Source organism: Muscardinus avellanarius (genome assembly GCF_963383645.1).
Source record: "Muscardinus avellanarius genome assembly, chromosome: 2".
Taxonomy (NCBI): Eukaryota; Metazoa; Chordata; class Mammalia; order Rodentia; family Gliridae; genus Muscardinus; species Muscardinus avellanarius.
Genome location: NC_137787.1, coordinates 960,467 through 981,175, shown reverse-complemented (window position 1 = coordinate 981,175; position 20,709 = coordinate 960,467). Strand labels below are relative to the sequence as shown.

General features: G+C 61.7%; 1 protein-coding gene across 1 annotated transcript; it reads right to left on the bottom strand.

The window, feature by feature from the left end:
• Window positions 1–5,770: 5,770 nt before the first annotated feature.
• MAB21L4 (mab-21 like 4) lies at window positions 5,771–13,544 on the bottom strand (the record flags this gene model as incomplete). Its single annotated transcript, XM_080689551.1, has 5 exons — window positions 5,771–5,863; window positions 6,594–6,950; window positions 8,170–8,323; window positions 9,621–9,846; window positions 13,061–13,544. 5 exons carry the CDS (start codon window positions 13,542–13,544, stop codon window positions 5,771–5,773), a joined length of 1,314 nt encoding a protein of 437 aa, XP_080545677.1.
• Window positions 13,545–20,709: the final 7,165 nt, after the last annotated feature.

Below are 20,709 nucleotides of genomic sequence, written 5' to 3'. Positions count from 1 at the left end.
CCTGCCTGGCTGGCCTGCGTCCTCCTGGAGGGGCTGGGTGTGCAGGAGCCAACGGATTGTGAGGTCACCAGGCTGGGGACGGGAAGGCTGGCCCAGCCAAGGAAGGCCGCGGGTGCCTTTCTCCCACCAAGGGGGACCTCTTAGAAACGAGACCCACAGCACCTTCCGAAGGAGCCACGGTCCCCACAAGCCGCTGGCTCCTGGGGATAGTCAATAAAGCCAGGCGTCTCCTCTCTCTGCGTGGAAGAGTCCCCGAGGAGGGCACCCCTGGGCCCCGCCCCTCCCTGCACGGCCTTCTGGAAGCAGATCCTCTGGGAGCTGGGGACACTACTCTGTCACCTCACTCCGGGCCCAGATGTCACACCCCAAACACACCCTCATGTGCTGCCTCGGCAAGCCCTCGGAAAGGCAGACTCACACAGGGGACACGAGAGCCCAGGCCAGACCCAAGTCCTGCAGCCACAAAGCCCCACCCTGTAGCCCAGGAGGCTCCGGGGCCCCGGGGCCCTCGTCTGCTTCAGCCCTTTAGCCCCCAGCCCTCACTTCTAGGAAGTTTCTGACCAGGCGTCACCTGGCCCCCAGAATGAGCACAGGGCAACACAGTCACACCCTTGGTCACACCCAAGAACCCCACGCAGGAAGGCTGGGCAGGCTCTCCCTCTCGCCAAGGTGGGCATGCGGCTCAGACACCCCAGCCGTCCCAGGAAGGCCCAGAACAGACAGGTCACCGGCCACATCGCTCTCTGCGACCAGAAGAGAGGTTCCAAGGGCCACACGAGCCAGTCCCAGCAGAGCTGCCATCCGGGCCGGGTGCAAAGTGGGGAGGGGTCTTGCCTAGGGGCCAGGACACCAGGGCCACATGGCCACGTCAAGACTTGTCCAGAAAGAGGCCTTGTCTGCATTTGGTCTCTGCAGAGTCAGACAAGGTGACCAGAATTCAGGGAAGTTTGGCCAAAGTCCCCCGAGGGAGGGTCCCTCCGCTCCAGCCCGCTCTGGTGGGGTTTCTAGCTTGTGGATTAGCCTGCGGTGTCTGGGTGTCAGGTCATGGACCCACACAGCACTTGTACCGTTCTGAGCCTGTCCCTGGGCACCTCCGAGCTCCACGCATGTCACCGCGCGTCAGGCTGCTTTTGATGTGTCCCACCGTGGGGATCACAGACACCCAGCTTCGTCATCTCAGCATCTGCCAGTGGGCCTCGGGGAACACAGCCAGAATAAACTTCCTCTACAGACTCTGCCTGGCCCCGAAACTTTGTTTTCCTTGAGTGAATAACGACGAGCAGGGCCGTGGCCACAAGACGCCGTGTACCAGATGCAGGAGCCCCACCTCTGGCCGCACTGTGCGGTCTTCAGTTCTAGCCCGTGTGAGCTGTATGTAGTCTGGCTTGGTTTTAGTTCTCTGAGGAGGAAGATGCCGCGCCTCTTTTCCTGTGCCACCGGCCATTCCTTCTTTTGAGAACTGTCAGTTCAGATCTTCGCCTCCGTGATTGGACTTCCCATCCCTTTGTTGTTGGCGTGTGTGAAAGTCCTTTTACAAGTTCTAGACATCACCAGGTGGCGGCATCCTGTGGCTTCTCTTCCCCCCGTGACTTGCCCATTCCTTCTTCTGGCAGCATCTCCAGAAGCAGATTTTGTACATTTTCAAGTCCTGTTTATCACAGTGCTTCCCTGTTTGTTTCTCGTGGCCTGTGTCCCTATGTCTGGTCAGAGGTCTGTCCTACTTAGAAGCTGCGAGATGCGGCCCTCCACTCATCCCTAGCCGCGCGTGCAGCGGTAAGGTCTGTGGCACGGCTCGCATGTGTGCAGAGTAGAAGAGGGGTCAAAGCTCATGTTTATCCGCAGCAATATCCAGGTGTCCCACACCATCTGCTGAACCATCTGATTGACCCGCCGACATGGCGAAGGTCCCTGACTCAATGCATGCAGGTCCATTTCTGGTCCCTCTACCCCGGCTTACGGCTGCATTTTCTATCCCAGGCAAGCCCCAAGTGTTACAGCTGGACAGTCAACAGTGTGAAGCTTGGATCTGCTGACCCTCGTAAAGTCTTTTCCTATCCTGGGTCCTTTGAATTTCCCTAGAAATTTTGGGCTTCTCTTGGCTGTTTCTTCAGAACCACTCCCGGAATTTTAATAGGAACTGCACCAAAGCTAGGTTATGATTAGAGGCAGGGTGAGTCCTCCAGACACGAATCCCAACTCATGAGCACTAATTCGGGTGTCTGTCAATTACTCTACACAATGTTTCCGGTTTTCACTGTAGAAATCTTGCACATATTTTTGGTTAAGTGGCATTTTGAAGTTACTATTTCCAATTGCTTATTTTTAATACATGGCACAGCACTTTTCCTGTTAACCTTGTCCTCTGACCTCGCTGAACTGGCAGGTGTGGTTGTTTCTGTGTAGGTTCCTTCAGCTTTTCCAGGCTGCCTGTGAGCCATGGAAGCTCTACTCCCTTCCCAGTTCTCAGGCCTCTTACTGACGTTTCTCAAATCATGCACGGGTGAGAACTGCACGCACGGTGCTGCCTAAAGTCTGACCCCATTAAAAGCAACAACAACAGCCAGGCGTGGTGGGCACGCTTGTAATCCAGCACCGGGGAGGCAGAGACCGGAGGATCGCGGCTTGCGGACAGCCTCAGCTACTTAGTAAGGCCCTTCACAACTCAGTGAGACCCTGTTTCAAAATAAAGAATAAAACAAAATAGGGCTGGGGTGTAGCTCGGAGGTCGAATGCCCCTGGGTCCCATCCCCAGTACCACACACACACACACATACACACACACACACACACACACACACACACACACACACACAAGCAACAACAACTTTCTATACACACAGCTCCTGTTCCCAAATGCTTTGCTGGTGAATTCTACCAACACCTGAGAGGGAAATGCTCCGATTCCTTTTCTTCTGCCCTCTTGTGTGCATTGGTAGCTCAGGTCACCAGGGCACGTTGACACTCTGTCTAAGTTGCTGAATGCATGGCACAAAGGCACTCTCAGCGTCCCTGTTGTCCTGCCACACCCCTGAAGTCTCCAGGGCTTTCCCCATCTTCACTGCTGATGTTGGTTTATATTGATCTATACTTTCCCTTTCCCCATTGATCAGTCTTTTCAGAGAATATCCATTTTATTAATCTTTTCAAAACCAGTGTTTGTAGTTTTTCTCTGCCGATTTCTACTCAAATTTTATTATCTCCTTTATTTGGCTTCCTTTGGTTGTAATTTACTCCTCTTTTTCTTTTACACAGATTTTTTAGTTTCAATTGGCATGTAATAGCTATATGTATCCTTGGGGGCACCCCTCTTTCTAGATTCTTATGGCAGAAGCTTAGGCGGTTGGTTTTTGAATACCTCTTCTGCTGTGAGCATTTAAAACTAAATATTCCCCTTCGAGCACTTTCTTTGCAGTATCTCTCAAGTTTTTCTGGATGATGTTGTCATTATCACTCAAAAAATTGTATAGTTTCCAAGTTCCCCTTGTGATTTCTTCTTTGAACCATGTTGTGTCAATTTCCAGTATTTGGAGGGAATATTGTAAATACCTTATCATTCTTAACTTCTAATTTGTGTCTGTTGAGGTGAGAAATTGTGCGGTCCATGGCTATTGCTGCTGCGGAGATGCACTGAGATCTCGTCTCCTGGGCCAGCAGAAGTCTTGGTGCCTCCATGATGCTTAAAAGAAGCAGGCCCTCTATGAAGCACACCCATCGGGCCAGCCCTCTAAACACGTCCTGGTTTTCTTTGTGCTTCTCTCCAGCACCAGGAGTGGGCATTCAGCTCTCAGGTACACATGAAGTTTTGCCAGTCTCTGCCTCCCGCTCTGGCCCTGCGACCTTGCGACCTGAAGGTCTGCCCTCAGCACCACCGCGCCTCACCTCGTCTTCGAGAATTAGCCCTTCACCTCGGTGTGCTCCTCACCTTGGCCGCTTGAATCTACACAAAACGATGGACACTTTCTACCCTTGATCCTCAGCCCCTAGCGGGTTCCCTCGCCACTGTCTCTTAGAAACTGGAATTAGAAAAGCCCCTGTCATGTTGCCCCCACAGAGCGAACCACCATGCTCAGAGCCAGGTTTTCCTGTGGGTCCGAGAGCAGCCCCCAAGGCCACGTGTGCCAGGCCAGAGAAAGGCACGGACCACCTGACGTAATGACAGGAGGGTCAGACCGCTGCGCTGGTAACTGAACCACCCACTCCTGCTGCCAATCTGACCCGAATGGACCATCTGCACCATCCCACGGATCGCTGCTCACCCCACTGCCACCCCAAAGGCAGGATCCAGGGGCCCTGAGAGCAGCGGGGCTGGGGTCAGCTCAGACCGTAGGCACAGCATCCTCTGGCGGGGGCCTGTTCTCTATGAAGTCCAGCACCGCATCTGCAGGCAAATGCTGCCTTCAGCCTGCTGCGGAGCCCCCGCCCCCGTGCAGACCTTGGCATCTGTGCAGGCCTTGCCACGGTGCAAAGCTCACATGCCCCTCTTCCAAGAGATGCAGACTGTCTCTGGACTCACCCTAATGGGATGGGAAGGGACGTGGGCCCGATGGGTGGCCCTCCCCCTGCATCCTGCTCCTGAGGACCATGTGTCCAGCACGGTACCCGGTCACCGCTCATGGCTGGACTTGGAACCCACGGTCACTCACTGTGGTCCCTGACTTGCAAGGCCATGCTGGTGAGCTGGCCTTTGAAGGGGCGTCCATTCTGCCCTGTGCCCTGGTGTGTTTGGTCTGTGGAGTAGGGGTGGCTTCAAAACGGCCCCTTGGCCTTTCCAACCGCCACAGTGCTTCTGCTAAGTACGGCCTTTATGATCCAACTCGACGCCGAGGCAGTGATCGGGGTGGCCTCAGACCCTTTGGGTCCAGTATGCATCAGATTTGGGCCACGAGTCTGCCTTCTACAGCCCCCCACTCTCGAGGGGGAGGGCGCAAGGGCATTTGGTGTCCCGGTGGTGCCGGCCAGGCCCTGGGTGCTTGCTTCCCTCGAGCGGCTGCTGCACACACACCTTCAGTCTGTGGAGGAGGCGGGGACACGGGGCTGCGCAGTGCCCCAGGGAGCGGGCCAGCGAACACCCACCCCACACCGAGGATGTGGTGTGGGAAATGTGCACCGGGCTGGGCGCCGGAGCTTGCTGGGCCACAGGCGGTGGCGGTGGACGGGGCACCAGGCACCAGGGGGCGTGCCAACACACAGAGAGGACCGCCCGGTGGCGGGGAAGCAGGCAGGCCAGCGGGGCAGGGCTCCTGGGCTGCACAGGGCTGCAGGCCCTCTGGAGGCTTTGGCTCCTTCACAAACTGGGGGGGTGGGGGCCTCAGGGGACTGGGTCGTTCGCGGAGGACGGAGAGGCTTGAGATGGTCCGCACACGCGTCTCTTTTACTCCCAGGTTTCCATATTTACACTTAGATAGAGTGAGACCTTCTCTGCTGTGCATACTGGAGAGTTAATTTACTCAAAACCAGGTAGGCGATAATATTTCATCACCAAGAAGCAGCGTGCCGTGCAGGCAGAGGCAGCCCGGGGCTCCAGGCCCACACACATGCTTGGTTTTCCAGACTTAGTGCACCAACGCTCTTCCGTGAAGTACCTTTGCCCCCATGGCAGGCCCGCGGCCTGTGGACCCCGCGGCTGTGCTGGAGCCTGCACTACCCAGCTCTCCATGCTCATGGCCATCCCCTGGGCCGTCTGAGGGGCCCCTGGGGACAGAGTCCCTCCACCACCTCCTCAAAGAGAGGCCCACCCCGCTCCAAGTGTCCCAGGAGAACAGGGCCCAGCTCAGCTCTCCTCTTGGCCCAGCGTCTTGGTCTTCCGGAAGATGCTCTGCATGGCCGAGATTCGGTCCTTATCTTGGATGTTGAAGACCTGGAACTGCAGGCAGGGCGGGGACAGAGGGTCACCAGGACACTGGGTCCTGGTGTCGCCGGTCACAAGCACCACGGGGCTCCCTGGCCCTGGACATCCTGCTTCTAGCTGGCCGCCTAGACTGCCATCCCCAGGAGGCAGCCCCGCGCCCCTCCCGTGTGGGTGTCCTTGGACAGACCGTCATAAAGGAGGCCCATCCAACCAACACAGAGGTGCTGGGCTATGCCCTGGCCCACCCCTCGCCCTCCCAGCACAGTCTGCTACAGGCCTGGAGCGGCCCACCCGCCTGCCTGCAGGGGGGTGACAGTTCCCAAAGGAGGTGCGGCAGTGGGCCTGGGTGCAGGAGTCTCTGCTGAAAGGAAGAGGCCGCCCAGCCTCGCTGCCACAGGACAGGGCAGTGCTTGCTCTTGAGGTGAGAGCAGGGCCAGTCTTTGAGGGGGCAGGAGTGAAGTGGGCTCCACAGAGGGAAAGGCAGCTGCTGGAGCAGTCAGCACCTCCCAATAGCAAGCCCGAGGAGGTCTGTCCCCAGGGCCATGGCTGAGGAATCCCAAGCCCTGAACCCGGGGCGGCAGGCGGGGCTCTGAGCACTTCCCACGTGTGGGTTGGGGGAGCAGTTCTGTGAGAAATGGGGCGGCCTCAGACACGCTGACCAAGAGTGGACAGGCTGCTGTGCCTGGGCTCTGGCCCGCCCTGGGCACCCTGAGCCTGCCCAGGCCCCTTGGCCAGCTGCATCTACCTTGTCCAGTAGGACGTCGAAGTAGGCGGTGGTCCAGTAGGTGCAGTCGCTGGCGGGCAGCTGCAGGAGCGCCTTGACCCCATTGTCGATGCGTGGTGGGGGGCTGGGGCCCAGGTGGGTGACGTGAATGCGCAGGGATGCCTCGGGCTGGCTGGCGAAGCGCTCCACACGCTGGTAGATGGCGTTGAGGTCCAGACCGTCAGCCCGCAGCAAGTTGTGCTCAGGGTGGAGGAAGTGCGGCAGGTTCCTGGTGGCCAGACAGCACAGCAGGACCACCAGCGGGCGGTACACGGCCCCCTGCAGCTCGTCCCAGTCCTCGGGCGCAGGGAAGAGCACCGAGGCCCACAGCAGCGCCATCTGGGGACAGTCCTCACACCTGTCACCCCCCAGCCCGGCACCCAGCCTGCGCTACCCCCTCCCTCTGCCTGAGCCCCGTGGGCCCTCCCACCTGCCCCAGCCTGGGGGCCCTGAGGCTCAGGACCCTCTGTGTCCCTTCGTCCCCCTTGGCCCCTCTTTCTGTTCCTATGCTGGACCTCAGGGGCTTTCTCCATCCCCGGGACTACTCAGGCCGCACCACTGAGCTCCTGCCTCCCCCGTAGCCTAGGCAAAAGGGTCCCCCTTCCTGTGCACCATGGCAGTGCTCCCCATCCTCCTGCATCCTTTGTCCTGTTCACCATGCAAGTGCTCCCCATCCTCCTGCATCCTTTGTCCTGTGCACCATGGCAGTGCTCCCCATCCTCCTGCATCCTGCATCCTGTGTACTGTGACCATGATGCCCTCCTCCTGTACCTTGTCCTCCAGTCCTGCCCCTCGACCGCACTGCTGTGTCCTCCGCCGCTCTCCTTCCACCAGCCCCCAGCACCTCTGAGCCCCATTTGGGGACCAGGAGCCACCATGCAGCCCACCTCAGGCAGGGGCCTGAGAGGACAGAGTGTCTGAAGGTCACATGGGGACCCTCAGCAGAGCTGTTGTCTGAGACAGGTCAGACACTTGTCCCTCAACAACTGAGCCAAGCAGAGGGCCCTTACCTGTGGAGCTTACTCCAAGGAGGGGCTGGCCTGCCGCAGCCCCCACCTCCCTCCCTGCCTTGTGGGCTGGGGTGGTCAGCCCCTGGCTCTGCCCTTCCTTGACCTCCTCAGTGCTGGCCGGTTATAAAGTCCTGTGGAACAGTCTGCCCAAGGCTAGCACTCAGGGGGCAGCAGAGGCGCCCATGGCGTCCTGGGCTAGTTCTACTTAGAGGGATCCCCTGGGAAATGTTCACAGGCACGGGGACAAGACCAGCTGGGGAAGGCCCACCCTGTGCACCGACCAGAGGCCGGACCCAGCAGCATCTGAGGCCACCTGCTGAGGGATGGCAAGGCGGCCTGCTGTGCTACTGTGCCCCACAGCCACTCTGCCAGGCACCCCAGGAGCCATGGCCTGGCTTCCACGGAACCAGGGTTCCTCTGGACATGCGCTCCCTCTAAGCTGCACAGTGGGGCTGGCGTGAAGGACACAGGCTGGCCCTGCCGGGCCCTGGTCAGACTCCGGAGGGGCGGGGCATGCAGGACCCCCCCCATAGCCCTCCTGTGCGTACCTTCAGGTGCTCAAAACTCAGGCCGGGGCTCTGGCCGCCATCTCGCCAGCTCTCCTGGTTCACGCGGTCGAGGATGGAGAGGCTGTCCAGGCGGTGGCCCTGGAGGGTTCCCAGTGCACCAAGCAGTCGGGCGAGCAGGTGGGCAGTGGAGGTCCTGGAGGCCCAGACACACTGTCAGGCCTGGAGTTCTCCAGGTGCTGGCACCCAGTTTATCACCAGAAAGAAAAACCTCAGCTTCTCCTACTCCAACATCGGAGGCCCCTGAGCCCCAGGGAGGGCTCCGGCCACGACAGCAGACACACTGGGCTGCAGCCTGACCCAGGGCCCTCTGGCTCCACCCACCCTTCTCAGGAGCTGACGCAGGGGCCACTCCACATGAACACCTGATTCCACAGACCCCCCCAGGCAAGGCGAGGAAGAATGCGGGAAGTCTCTGACCATCCAGTCCCTGTGTAGAAAGGAAGGTGCCTGGGCCCTGGGGGTGTCTGCTCCACCCAGAGACCTGAGAAGCCCAAGCCCACCTCCACGGCAGCCAGGGAACAGCTGACCAGTCAGGATTCCCCGCCCCAGGCCCCCAGCACACCAGAGGTGCCCACCGTGTGCTTGCTAGATCAGCCAAAGGGCAGAAGGGCCACTAGGAGTCTCCACCCACCCCAGCCCCGGCTCTGTGGAGGGCCGGGCACTCATGGATTTGCAGGAATAAACTCTGCTCAGCCCAGCCCCCTCGTCTTCCCTGGCAGACAGGCGTCACTCAAGAAGCCACAGCCCGGCTCTGTGCACAGGGGTCAGCTGGGATGGGGTGGGAGGCACACAGGGTTATGCTGAGCCCTCGGACTGTGTCACCTTCAGGCCTGTGGCCACTGGGCGAGTCGCCCAACCAGACCACCACGCTCTTGCACACGCATGTAGGTAGCAGGGCCAGGTGTGGAGGGGCTCGGTTCCTGGCCTGCAGTGCGGGGCTTCACAGAGGCTCAGCCTCTGCCCCTCCCTCTCTTTCACAGACACCAAACCAATGCCAAGGGTCCTCACTGAGGTCACAGGCACCAGGGGACAGAGGCTAGGGGCCCAGGAGGGTTGCTGAGGCCAGGACCAGCAGAGCGGGTGTCTGGCTAAACCCCTCAGGAGGGGCTTCCTCAAGGGACGGCCCAGATGGCAGATGTCCGCAGGCCCCCTGCTGGTCCACTGGACTCCACGCTCTGTGGGGACCTGCAGCAGCCTGGACACATCCTCCCGCCACTGTCCGCCCTGAGCAGAGGTGGCTGGAGGCGTGACAAAGGGTCCTGCCTCCCACTCTGCCCATCCCTTGTCACAGCCAGATGCCCCGGCCACCTCCCCCTGCTCTGCACACCTGCTGTCCCGAATTCCCCAAGAACAGCGGGAAGCAGAAGGCCACCCAGGAGGGCAGGGCCCGCAGCAGCTCCTGGCTGGGGGCGGGGAGAAAGTTTGTCTACCTCCAGTGCTGGGCGTTGGCCGGTACCAGGTCCACCCCATGGCCCGTGATCCTCTTCCAGGTGCCCTCGGGGAACCCAGGCACCAGCGGGACCCCCCGCAGGGCGGGCACACCTTGCTTCCTCCTCACCACGGGCACAACATTGAAGCGGATCTTCCTCCAGCCACTGGACACCAGCAAGGACAGGTGGAGCTGCCCCTCCGTCAGGCTGGCCGCGCTCAGCGCACCTGCAAAGACCCACGGTCAGGCCAGCAGCCCTCGTTGCTGTCCTTGCCTGCGCCCAGCCTGTGGTGGCTGCCCCTCCCTCCACTGGACACCTCTGTCCCTCCAGGAACTATGGCCAAGCAAGAGGGTCCGTGCCTGCTCTACGAAGCTGCTTGGCGCTTTCTGTAGCTTGGCGATCTCAGCACCATGGTGCCAGCAGCCTCCCTCCACCCCTGCCTGCACAGCCTGCTGACCTCCGCACACCGGGCTCTGCCCAGGCCCCGCAGCTTGAAGAAGGACCGCCGGAAGCCCCCTACCCCACCTGGCCCCGAGCAGGCCCTGGGTGGCTCCGATCGCAGCCCTTCACCGGAGGACCCTGAGGACTTGTCTACACGGCTGCCCACACAAAGCCGGGCATCTCCCCAGGGCTCATCAATCTTCAGGAAAGCCGCAGGGGTGCTCTTAGGCCCCCAAACCCCCACAGGCTGATGAATCTGCAGAGGACAGCCTTCAGCTGCCAGGGCATGACACCTCGGGGTCAACACTGCTCTCCGGTCAGCCTGTGTCCAGCAGCAGAGATGGACATGACATCCTGGAACAGCTGGAAGCCCAGGCTGGGCCTCTCCAGTCCAAAGCTGCCTCTCTTTTCCTGCCCAAGAGCCCCTCCATGGCAGACTCGGGTCTGGAGGCTACTGGACACATGCACGCTGGTCCTCCCACCCAGGAGGGTCTGGGCAGCGAAGGACAAGCCGGGCCCCAGGTTTGGGTTCATGGGAGAGAAGACTCGCAGTCAGGGAAGGCCTTGGGGGCCCAGGGAGGAGGCGCTGGCTTGGGCGACAGGCCCAGAGGGCTGACCATGGGCTGGCCTGGGCATTCTGCGTAACGAGGCCCAGAGTCTGCACCTCCAAGTCCTTGCCCACGAGCCGGCCACCCTGCAGCCCGTGACAGCACCTTCTGACCAGGAGACTCCCTGCTTCCTGCTTCCTGGACCTCACCCCACTCAGCCCAGGGCCACTTCCCTGACACAGAGAGACTCTGGGCCCCTAGGGGAGCCTGGGTCAGGGGGCAGGCAGAGATGGTAGGCCAAAACAAATTAGTGCCAAAAAAAGCGAGAGCGGGGTGCCCACACCACCCACCCAGGAGGACCAGCCACCCCACCCTCCCAGGGCAGAGGCCAGCAGAGGCCACTGCTAAAGGAAAGACCCCCCAGGAGCCTTGGAGAGGGAAAGGCCTCCACCACCCCTTGCCCGGGGCCCTCAGGGAGGAGCCCACCCACCTCACGTGGCCCCTCAGCACCCCACGTCTTGCGGGGCCGCCCCCTCAGTGACAGGAGGTCTGTGTTGGAGGTGCCGCCACCCGCAGCCACTCGGGCGGCTCGGCTCCTCCCCCTCTGGGGGTCACACATTCTGTACTTGAGGTGGCAGCTTGGCAGGTGGCCAGCCCCACCCGGCCCCATGGCTGCTCAGCCTGAGCTGGTCTCACCGGTTCCCAGCAGGGGGTGGACTGAACTCTGCTGCCCGCGCTGCTGCCCTGGTGAGACAGGTGTCAGGAAGCGGTGGCCACCTCTCCCTGTACAGCACGGGCAGGGTCTGCTTCTCAGCCCGTGGACCTGGGCAGGCTCTGAGGAGGGCTGAGGCTCCAATTGTCCTGGGGTGGACAACCCCAGAGCCCCGTAGAGCCTCCCACACTCCCCCATCAAGTGGTCTGTCCCCCCAACCTGGGGCTGCAGGTGTAGGACAGGGCAGACACCGCGGTGGGTCAGGCAGGAAGGTGGAAACGTCCCCCACACCGCCATGGCAATTAGAGGGTTCAGGAGATGACCAGATAAGAGGCCCGAGGGCCAGAGAGCACGGGGACAGACACCTAATGACAGTCTCTGGTCACCACAGAGGTCAGTCCCCTGCCTAGGACACCCACCAGACAGGGTGGGGAGGGACTGGCCCAGGAGGCTGCCTTCTGATGCTCGCGTCCATCCGGGAGCCCAGGGGCCTTCTAGGTCCCACTGCCTAGCTCACAGGCCAGCGCCCAGCTGCGAGCTTTGTGGCCCCTTCCCCAGAGCCCACTGGGAGCCCCAGAGGAGGTGGCGGTCCTGCCGGCCGAGGTGGCCGAGGACCTGGAGGTACTGCCACAACGGGACTCCACACGCTGGCGGCCACTGTTCCTTGCGAGGCAGAATGGCCGCCCTTGCTGACCTCACAGAGCATGTGAGGACCAGGGAGCCCCCACTCCAGCCCTCCGGGAAAAGCAGGACACCATCCCGGTCCCGGTGAGGGAGGCCTGACCCACACTCACCCCAGAGGCTGCGCCACTCAGGGGCCCGCTGTCCTGGCTCCTGTGCGGGCCGCGGGCCTCCTCCCAGCCACCCTGCTAGGGAAGCCCACTGCCTCTGTCCTGCAGAAGCCCCGATCCCCAGGCTCAGACCACATCAGTAAGACAGCAGCCAGGAGACCTGCCAGTCACCCGTGCGCGCCAAAGCACCCGCCTCAGAGCCGGCTTTGCCGGGACTCCAAGGAGCACTCAGCCATGATTGGAAGACACTAGCATGCCCGTGCCCGTGCACATACACCACACACAAGCACATTCATGTGTGCACACATGAACTCAGAGGCACACCCGCAGACTTCTCACCCGGCACGTGCACACACACGTGCACACAGCCCTGCATATGCATGCACACATGCATTCTATGTGTGCACTTACATGTTCTCAGAGGCACACCCACAGGCATGCTCATTCTGCACACACGTGCACACACATACACACACCCCTGCACACACGCACAGTGCATTCTGTGTGTGTACTCACATGTATTGGTAGGCACACCCGCAGGCATTCACGCCTGCACACATACATGCACACAGCCTGTCGCACCATGAGCAGCCGTCACAGAACTGGCAGCCCCGCGCCCGATGAGGAGTCTGTGGGGCAAGTCAAGCAGAAGCGCACGCTGGTCAGAGGGCCCCAAAGCACGGCGCGAGCACAGGTCACGTGAGCTCAGACTTCGCTCTCGTGGCGGGCGCGGGCTAGGAGGACACAGGCGGTCTCTCACCCACCGCCCCGACACGCACACTGGCAGCGCCACTGCACACGTGCACAGGGAACTCTGAGAGCACCTCCTCGTGCTCGCAGTCGCCACCCGTGCCCCTGGACACAGCCTTGCGCATGCACACACTTCACGCAGACACTGGGTAAGCACGGTCCTGGTGCACACGCACTGGCAGAGCGGCTGTGCAGTACCTGGTGTGATCAGGCTGTGGTGTTTGCAGTGCACAATAGCGGCCACCAGCAGGTCCTTGAGGACGCGCAGGACCTTGCCAGGCACGATGTGGCCACAGCACTGGGGGTCGCCTTCCGAGGAGGGGCTGAAGACGTCCTCCGCCGTCCACTGCTCCAGGCCAGCCCCTCCTCTGGGGACTCCCAGGCGGCAGAGCACAGGGCCAGGCCCCGGCTCGGCGGCCCCCAGCTCCTCCACCAGGAGGGCCTCAGCGTCCACCCGCAGGGGCACCTCCACATCCAGCGGGTCCTCGGAGGAGCGTAGGGAGAACTGGAAGGCCTCCAGGTCGCTGGAGTAGTCCACAAGGAAGCGGGGGTCCAGGGCGTGCACGCGCTCCAGCACCGTGAGCAGCACGTCCTCCGCGCGCTGGAAGTCCTGGGCGCGAGGCGCCGCCCGCGAGCGGATGGCCTGCAGGTAGTGGTGCCACAGGGGCACCTGCACGGCCATGGCTGCGCAGCCACGGGCACCGCTCCGCAGGCTGGTGTGGACGGCGGAGGAGGCACCTGCCCAGGCGGGGCTAGGCTCCCACACAGCAGAATTCCAGAGTGAAGGCTCAGTGCCACGGGTTAAATAGCTGAACGGGGGCCAAGCTTTGAAGTGGCATCGACGCAGTCAACGGCAATTAGGAATGTCACCAGGGCCGCCCAGGGAGGAAGGCTGGGCCTGGTCACGGTCTCCTCCCCTAGGCCCAAGACAGAGCAGCAGGTCATGGTCAGAGCACGTCCCCCGCCCCATCCCAGGCCAGGGGGCAGGGTTTCCATGAATCAGGCCTTCTCTGACGCGGCCTCCCTGCCAGGCTGAGGGGACACAGATGTCCTCATAGCTCAGAAAACAAAGGCCACACAGATGGAGGCTGCCTGGACGCCCCCATGGGGCTGTGGCCTCTCTACGCAGTCTGAAGATTAAGAGCCTCGGGCCAGGCCTGGGCAGCACCTGCCAACTTCTCCCCTCGGCCACCTGTGTCCGCTGAGGGGCAGGAGCCTGGGGTGAGTCCCGCTTCCCCCTTGTGGCCCCCCACCCAGCCTTCCTGAAGGGAGCCAGCACCCACCTGGCCTGGGAGCGGAGCTGTCGGGTTCTGGGGGAAGCTGCTGCGTAGCCCCGCCTCGCCTGCTGAAAGCCTCGCCCCGCCGGCCCTCCGCACCTGCCCGGGCACCCTGCCCACCCGCCACCTCCCTGCTCAGAACTGTGCAAGCCGGGACAGGCAGCGGGAGCCGCCCCCGCGACCCTTGGCCCTGTGGCTGTGTGCAGAGGGTGCTCAGGCTCAGAGCATGCGCAGACAGCCAGCGTGCACACCGCCCCACGCAGGCATCATGAGGACACCACCCCACAGCCACCAGCGTGGCCTCAGACCCCAGAGCTGCACCCGAGTCAGACCCACAGGCTGAACCACTCGCTACCCGGCTCCTGGAAACCCTCCGAGGGCCGTAGCCGCGGGACGGGGGTCTACTTCAATGCCTCTGTGAGCTGGCAGCGGCGTGCATCTTCAGACCCCGCTGGGCCTTTCCACTGGGCTTGGTGGGAGCACAGCTGCCCCGCCCAGCATCTAGACACGTGTCAACCTCTGCAGCCCCCAGCCACAGCCTCTGTCTCCGAGGACTCTGGCCTGCAGGGGAGATGGACCTGCTGCTGAGGACTGGACCTCTGCAGTCCTGGACAGTCCAGTCCTGACTATGGCCTTGGCCACAGGTCCGGCAGCGCATTCCCTTTGCTGGGCTGGGGCCGCAACGCTGGCTCCAAGGGCTTCTCCGGTTTCCCCAGCCCCTTGCACAGTCTCAGGGTCGTCTCGCAAGTCTCCAGAAGACGCAGCCATGCCATCCACCCGGAGCGCACAGGACTCTGAGGCCTGGGGATGCGGCCGCTCAGGTCCTCATCCACCAGGCTGCCCAGCCCAGCATGGGTTTCACTGCAGCAACCTGGGGACTCGGCTCTCCCCAGGCCTCAGCTCATACCAGACCCCGGTGGCCTCTGGTCAGTGGCAAATGCCTCTAAACTCGGTATGGCTGGAGTGCGGGGCCTGCTCTCAGAGTGGACAGCACTGGGAAGTGGTGCTTGAGTGGGACCCTGGGGAGCAAGGTCTGGGCTCCTCTGGGCCTGCAGGATAGAGCAGGGAGCCCAGCAGAGAGAGGAGGGACAAGGCTGCTAGCCAAGGAGACGCGGCCCCGTCCTGGCTGCCGGGCAGCACTTGGCCACTCAGAGGCCTGTGGTAGGACTAGGCCTGCCACCTGCAGACCCCTGCAGGAGGGGGCAGTGTGGCAAGTCAGGGGGGGTGAGACCAGGGGTCGGCATCTCAGAAGCAGCTGGCGTAGTCCACGGGGCCTGGCCGCCGCCCTCAGGATGGCGCATGTTTGTGTTGGTTCTGTCTCAGTGCAGCTCAGGGACAAGGGTGCCGGTCCTGTATTTCAGGAATTCCCAGATGTGTTGGGAAAGACAGGGCAGGGAGGGGACATTCCGGGGAGCAGAGGCCAGGAATGCACCTCAGGCCCACAGGGTCTAGACACCTCCACCGTTGCTGGTGGTGCCAGGCCGGCGGTGCTCAGAGCCAGGGTGCAAGCTCCCCAGGCTGCGGGCCGCCATCAGCGCAGACTGGGCCGCTCAGTCCAGGATCGGTGGGTGCAGCCCACGGCTCTGGGAGCCCTGCTGCGCCTGCCTGGGCAGCCACACTCCGTCTCTGCCCCGGCCCCGCTGGGCCTCCCGTGCGTGGTGGCTGGCTTGTTCCCTGCAGTCAGGTCCTCAAGGTGCATCCACATAGCGATGCACGTCGGTGTCCCTCCTAGGCTGGCTCGCACCCCGCAGTGCAGATGGGCCACACATACGTGTCCGTCACCCCTCAGTGGACGCGCAGGTGGCATCTCCCTCTGGGCTGTTCTGAATAAAGCTGCAGGAACACAGCAGTGCGTGCATTTCTTCAGATGCGGAAGTCTCGGCTCCGATCCTCGGGTGGAGCAGCTGGGTCACGTGGTGTCCCGTCTACTGTGTATAGGAGCCCCCACGCTGTTTGTCAGGCAGAGCCGTCTCTCCCACTCTCACCCACTCGGCACAGGCCTCTGACTTCTCCACCACCTCACCAACAACTCCTTTTCTAGTTTCTTGATGGTAGCTATCCTAACGGGTGTGAAATGGGGTCTAAATAGTCTTTCGATCTTTGTTTCCCTAGTGACTAGTGATACTGGACGCACTTCCCATGAGCTTACTTGTATGTCTTCTCTGGAGGAATGTGTACTCGCATTCTTGGCTCAGTTTGTAATTGGGTTGTTTTATTGTTATTGACTTAGAGGAACTGTGTATATATCCTGAATCTTAATGCTATGTCAGATAGACGATCTACAAATATTCTCCCGCAGACTGTTCTTTGGGCGGCCCTGTCGCCTTCTCAGTGCTGTCCTTTGATGTACAAAGTATTTAATTTTGATAAAGTTCAACTTTTATTTTTCTTTTGTTGTCTGTGCTTGTGGCATCAGAGCCAAGAACTCACAGTTAGGTACAACATCATGAAGCATCCCGTATACTTCCTGCTCGGAGTCTTACAGTTTTCGCCCTAACATTTAGGTCCTTGAGGGGGATTTTAGTGCCTGATGGCCGCAAGCCTTCTCCAGCTGGCGTAGGGGTGGCACCTCCCCGGCCTTCCTTCTCTGTGTCCTGGTGCCCGGCAGTCCCTCCCCAGGGCCTACAGTGGCCGCCGGCAGGACGACTTAGAAGAGGAAATGTGTATTTAGTGTTCACAGTGTCAGAGGTTTCGGGGTTTCAGAGGTCAGTCCACAGTGAGCTGGCTTATGGCTGAAACGGTGGAGCAAAGCCAGAGAGGGCAGAGGAGCACAGAGAAAAAGAGGAGGGGACCAGGGACCCCCAGTCATCCCCACTCTGCACAGTCCTGCACTGGGGACTGTGCCTTCAGCACACGAGCTTTTAGAGGAATCTTCTAAATTGAAGAGTGAGGTCTTCTCCACCCAGAGGACCCTCAGGGCTCACCCTTGTCTGGATCTCGTGAACATGGGCAAGGTCCCCAGCTGGTCTGTCTGTCTTTCTCTCTGCCTCTCTCTTTCATGCGCGCACACACACACACACACACACACACACACACACACACCACCAGGAGTGGAACCCAGAGCCTCTTGCAATGCTACGCAGATACTCTACCACCGAGCTACATCCCGGCCATTTTTGTTTTTTTGACACAGCGTCTTGCTAAGTTGCCCAGGTTGGCCTCGAACTTGCCGCCTCCCTGCTTCAGCCTCCTGAGCGGCCGGCGCTGCAGGCATGTGCCACCACACCAGTGGCCTCTCCTTTTTATGCCACCTGCTGGCTCCATAGACAACATGACTTGCCACCTCTGACCCCAACCTCCCTGGGAAGAAGAGGCCAGCCTCAGAAGTCCCAGAAAACGCACTTCCACACTTCCGCTGTGACAGTCTGTCCGCCAGCCTCGCCCTGGCCTCCCGCCTCTGTCCTCACTCAGCAGCTGGGAATGAGGACGCATCCTCCGCCTGCCGCAGCAGGACTCACGGCTCTGACCCACCCTCCGGCATGGGTCACCAGAGGGGCAACTCCTGGGGAGAGGGCGGCGGCCTTGACCTCACAGCCTCCAGGGCCACCTGTCTGGCCGTAATCACCCTGGAATCTGACTTGCCTCTGTCCCGTCTCAGCCGGGTTAGTCACTGCCCAAGGCAGTGGGACTGGCCCGTGGGGCAGCACTGCGCTCACAAGAGTGACTCCCGCGGGCGGCGGAGGCTCGGCTCATCCGGGTCGTGGCCCAGGTTGTGTTCAGAGTGTGTCTCCTGAAGGTGCCGGGCGTGAAGCGGGCCGTGCACAAAGAGCTCAGACCGCATCACAGCTGTGACCCTGACTTGGGCTCCGAGGTGGCTCGGCGGAGCTGCCGCCTGGTGCCAGGGCCACCTCCCCCTGGCAGTGTCTGCCTCCTGTCACCTGCCCATTCCTGAACTTACCACCACGTCTGTGCACCACACGTGGCTCGGCACTGTCCCATCGTGGAGTGCCCCAGGAGCTGGAACCCTGAGTCCGGTGGTCCTGAGGCATACCCAGCGCGGCCCCACTTCCAGAAGGAGCCCTGGCGAATGCCTGTCAGACCCAAAGGGGTCTTCCCTGGAGCACAAGGCTTCACCTTGGACAACTTGGGCAGATGGCCACAGCAAGGCCGCCATGCGAGTCAGCCTAAGCCCAGGGAGGAGGCTCAAGCTCCCGGTCCAGGAGTCCAGCCCAGGTTAGGATGGGGGTCAGGACAGCGGGCCCTCCTGAGCCCCCTCCCCAGTGACCTGCCCATGAGGCACCTTCCCCAGGCAGGACCTCCATCACACCCTTCACTCTTTCTAGAACATTCCTGGGTCCCGTTTCCAGGCCCAGGGTTGAGGCCTGTCCCAAGCACCTTCCTCGGGCACCCCACAGTGAGGCCAGCCACAGCGCCCAGGGAAGACACAGGGCAGGGGTCTGGAACCTGAGGCTGTAGGAGCTGGCTCCGCTCACAGCCTTGGGGGGAGGAGGGGAAGGTTAGGACAAGCAGCAGCCACCTTCAGACTAACCAGGGACAGGACAGACGGGAGCTGGGGAGGAAGTGGGTCCGTCTCTGGGTGGAGCATCCTAGGACCCCAGAAGGACCCCAGCCCTCCGGCTCCCAGGAAGCCCCTCCTCCCAGAAAATTCCTTCCACAAAGAAGGGGCCAGGACAGCCAAGGAAAACAAGAAGGCAGGCTGCCATCTACATGGGCGCTGTGATGGCCATGCCCTGGGGGTCACTGTGCCCACCAAGACGGTGGCCACACCACCTTGGCCTTTGATCTGAGCCGCAGGTACCTCTGCAGCCACAGCAAACTTATAGAAACTCGAGTCGGACCCCACCCCACCTGCGGCCCTTCTGAGGACCCATGTGGGCCCCCTACCTGGCTGGGCCCAGTAGACATGGACGTGGACATGGCTTTGGTCTGGACCTGGGACGCAGGACCAAGGGTCCCTGCCAGGGCCCCACTCCCCTCCCACACTGAGGCCTGCCGGCGGCCCCTGAACTCGGGCCTCCCCCTGGGCTGAGGAAGGCCCTCTTCAGGGAGGCCTCACTGATTGTTCAGGAGGTCACACCCCCACACAGACTCAACTCGCTCCTGCCCAGGGGCTGCACACTGGGCCCCCACCCCACCCACAGGACCCTCACCTAGGGCAGAGCTGCCCTCTAAACCCAGCAGAGAACACTGCCCGCCCCTTTCCTGAGCCCCTCAGGCTTAGCCCAGGGGCTCTCAGGCCTTTGGGAGTACACGGAGGCTGCCCAGGGAGGTCCTGGGCCATGGCGGGGCCCCTGGTGTCTGAACTTGGATCCAGAGCCACTGGGGTCAGAGGGACTGTCCAGGCCTCACCGGGACTGTCCAGCGAACCCTCACCCTGATGCCTAGCAAGCTGTGTCTGCCCCGAGCAGACACAAGTAGGGGCACCCTGGCAGCTGTCCTCTCCAGGTGGGGTAGGCAGGGCCTAGGACCCCTGGGGGAGGCCAGAGCACAGGCATTTCTCGGGAGAGGTTCCTTTGAAGGCAGGCACCTCCCCTTCCTGGATTCCGGTCTCAGAAGTGGCCTGGCCCCATCAGCCCTTCCCCTGTCAGCACTCAGGACAAGAGTGCTGACCCATGAAGCGTCCACCCCACTGTGTGGTCTGTCGTGGCGTGCCTGGCAGCTTCCTCCCAGTGTGTGGGCTGGCTCTGAGAACCCTGGTCCCTGCTAGAGACAGGATGCTCCCCAGCCCAGAGCCCCCTGTATAGGCGGCCTCTCACAAGAAGGGTGGCCCTCGTGATGTCGGGCCCACCTCCAGTTGCTGCCCCACATCGGCCTGGCTCAGGAGGGCCCAGCTTGGAATGAGCAGACCCTGAGGGAGGAGGCCTGAGCGAACCCTGGCACAGCGGCCTGTGGGCACCATACCCAGTCTCATGGCCCCAGGAAGCACAGAGCCCTCTGTCTGCGGGGATAGCCAGCTGGAGGCAGCAGGAACAGCCTGCTAACCCAGGCCTCAGAAAGCCCCTCCCCACAGACCCCAGGGGGTCTTTGTGGTTCAGGTAAACAAGAAAACACAGCTCTGTGTGGCCAACGCGTTGCTCAGGGAGCAGGCAGCCCTGGGAGGGCTCCTGGGCAGGCAGGTTCCAAAGTCGGGAACACAGAGCCTCCTTTGCTCCAAGGGCAGATGGCTCCCCTTCCTGGGTCTCAGTCTACCATCCGCAACACGGCACCGCACCGCTGACTGCTCAGTCCTCTGGGCAACAGTTGGAAGAAGCCAGAGTCCGCGGCTGCAGACAAGCGGAACCGGTGGCCGGCCTCCAGGGCGGGCGTGGCCCCCAGGTGTGTCGCCCAGGAAGACAGCTTCTCTCCGGGGAAACGCGTCTGCCACCAACAGCATTCCAAGTCCCCACAGGAGTCCTGTGCTCCCGTTTCCAGGGAAACTCAGTCCTCAGCGTTCCCATTGCCACAGCAACGCCATGGGCTTGGTTGGCCTGTGGTCTCCAGTCAGGACGGCTGGGCCCAGGCTCAGAGGACTCCGCGCTACGGGACGGCTCAGCTCTGAGGACGGTCCTGGCTAGCCTGGGGCCCAAGGAGGAGCTCCGCTGTCTTTGAGGTCCTGTGCTCTGGCCCACA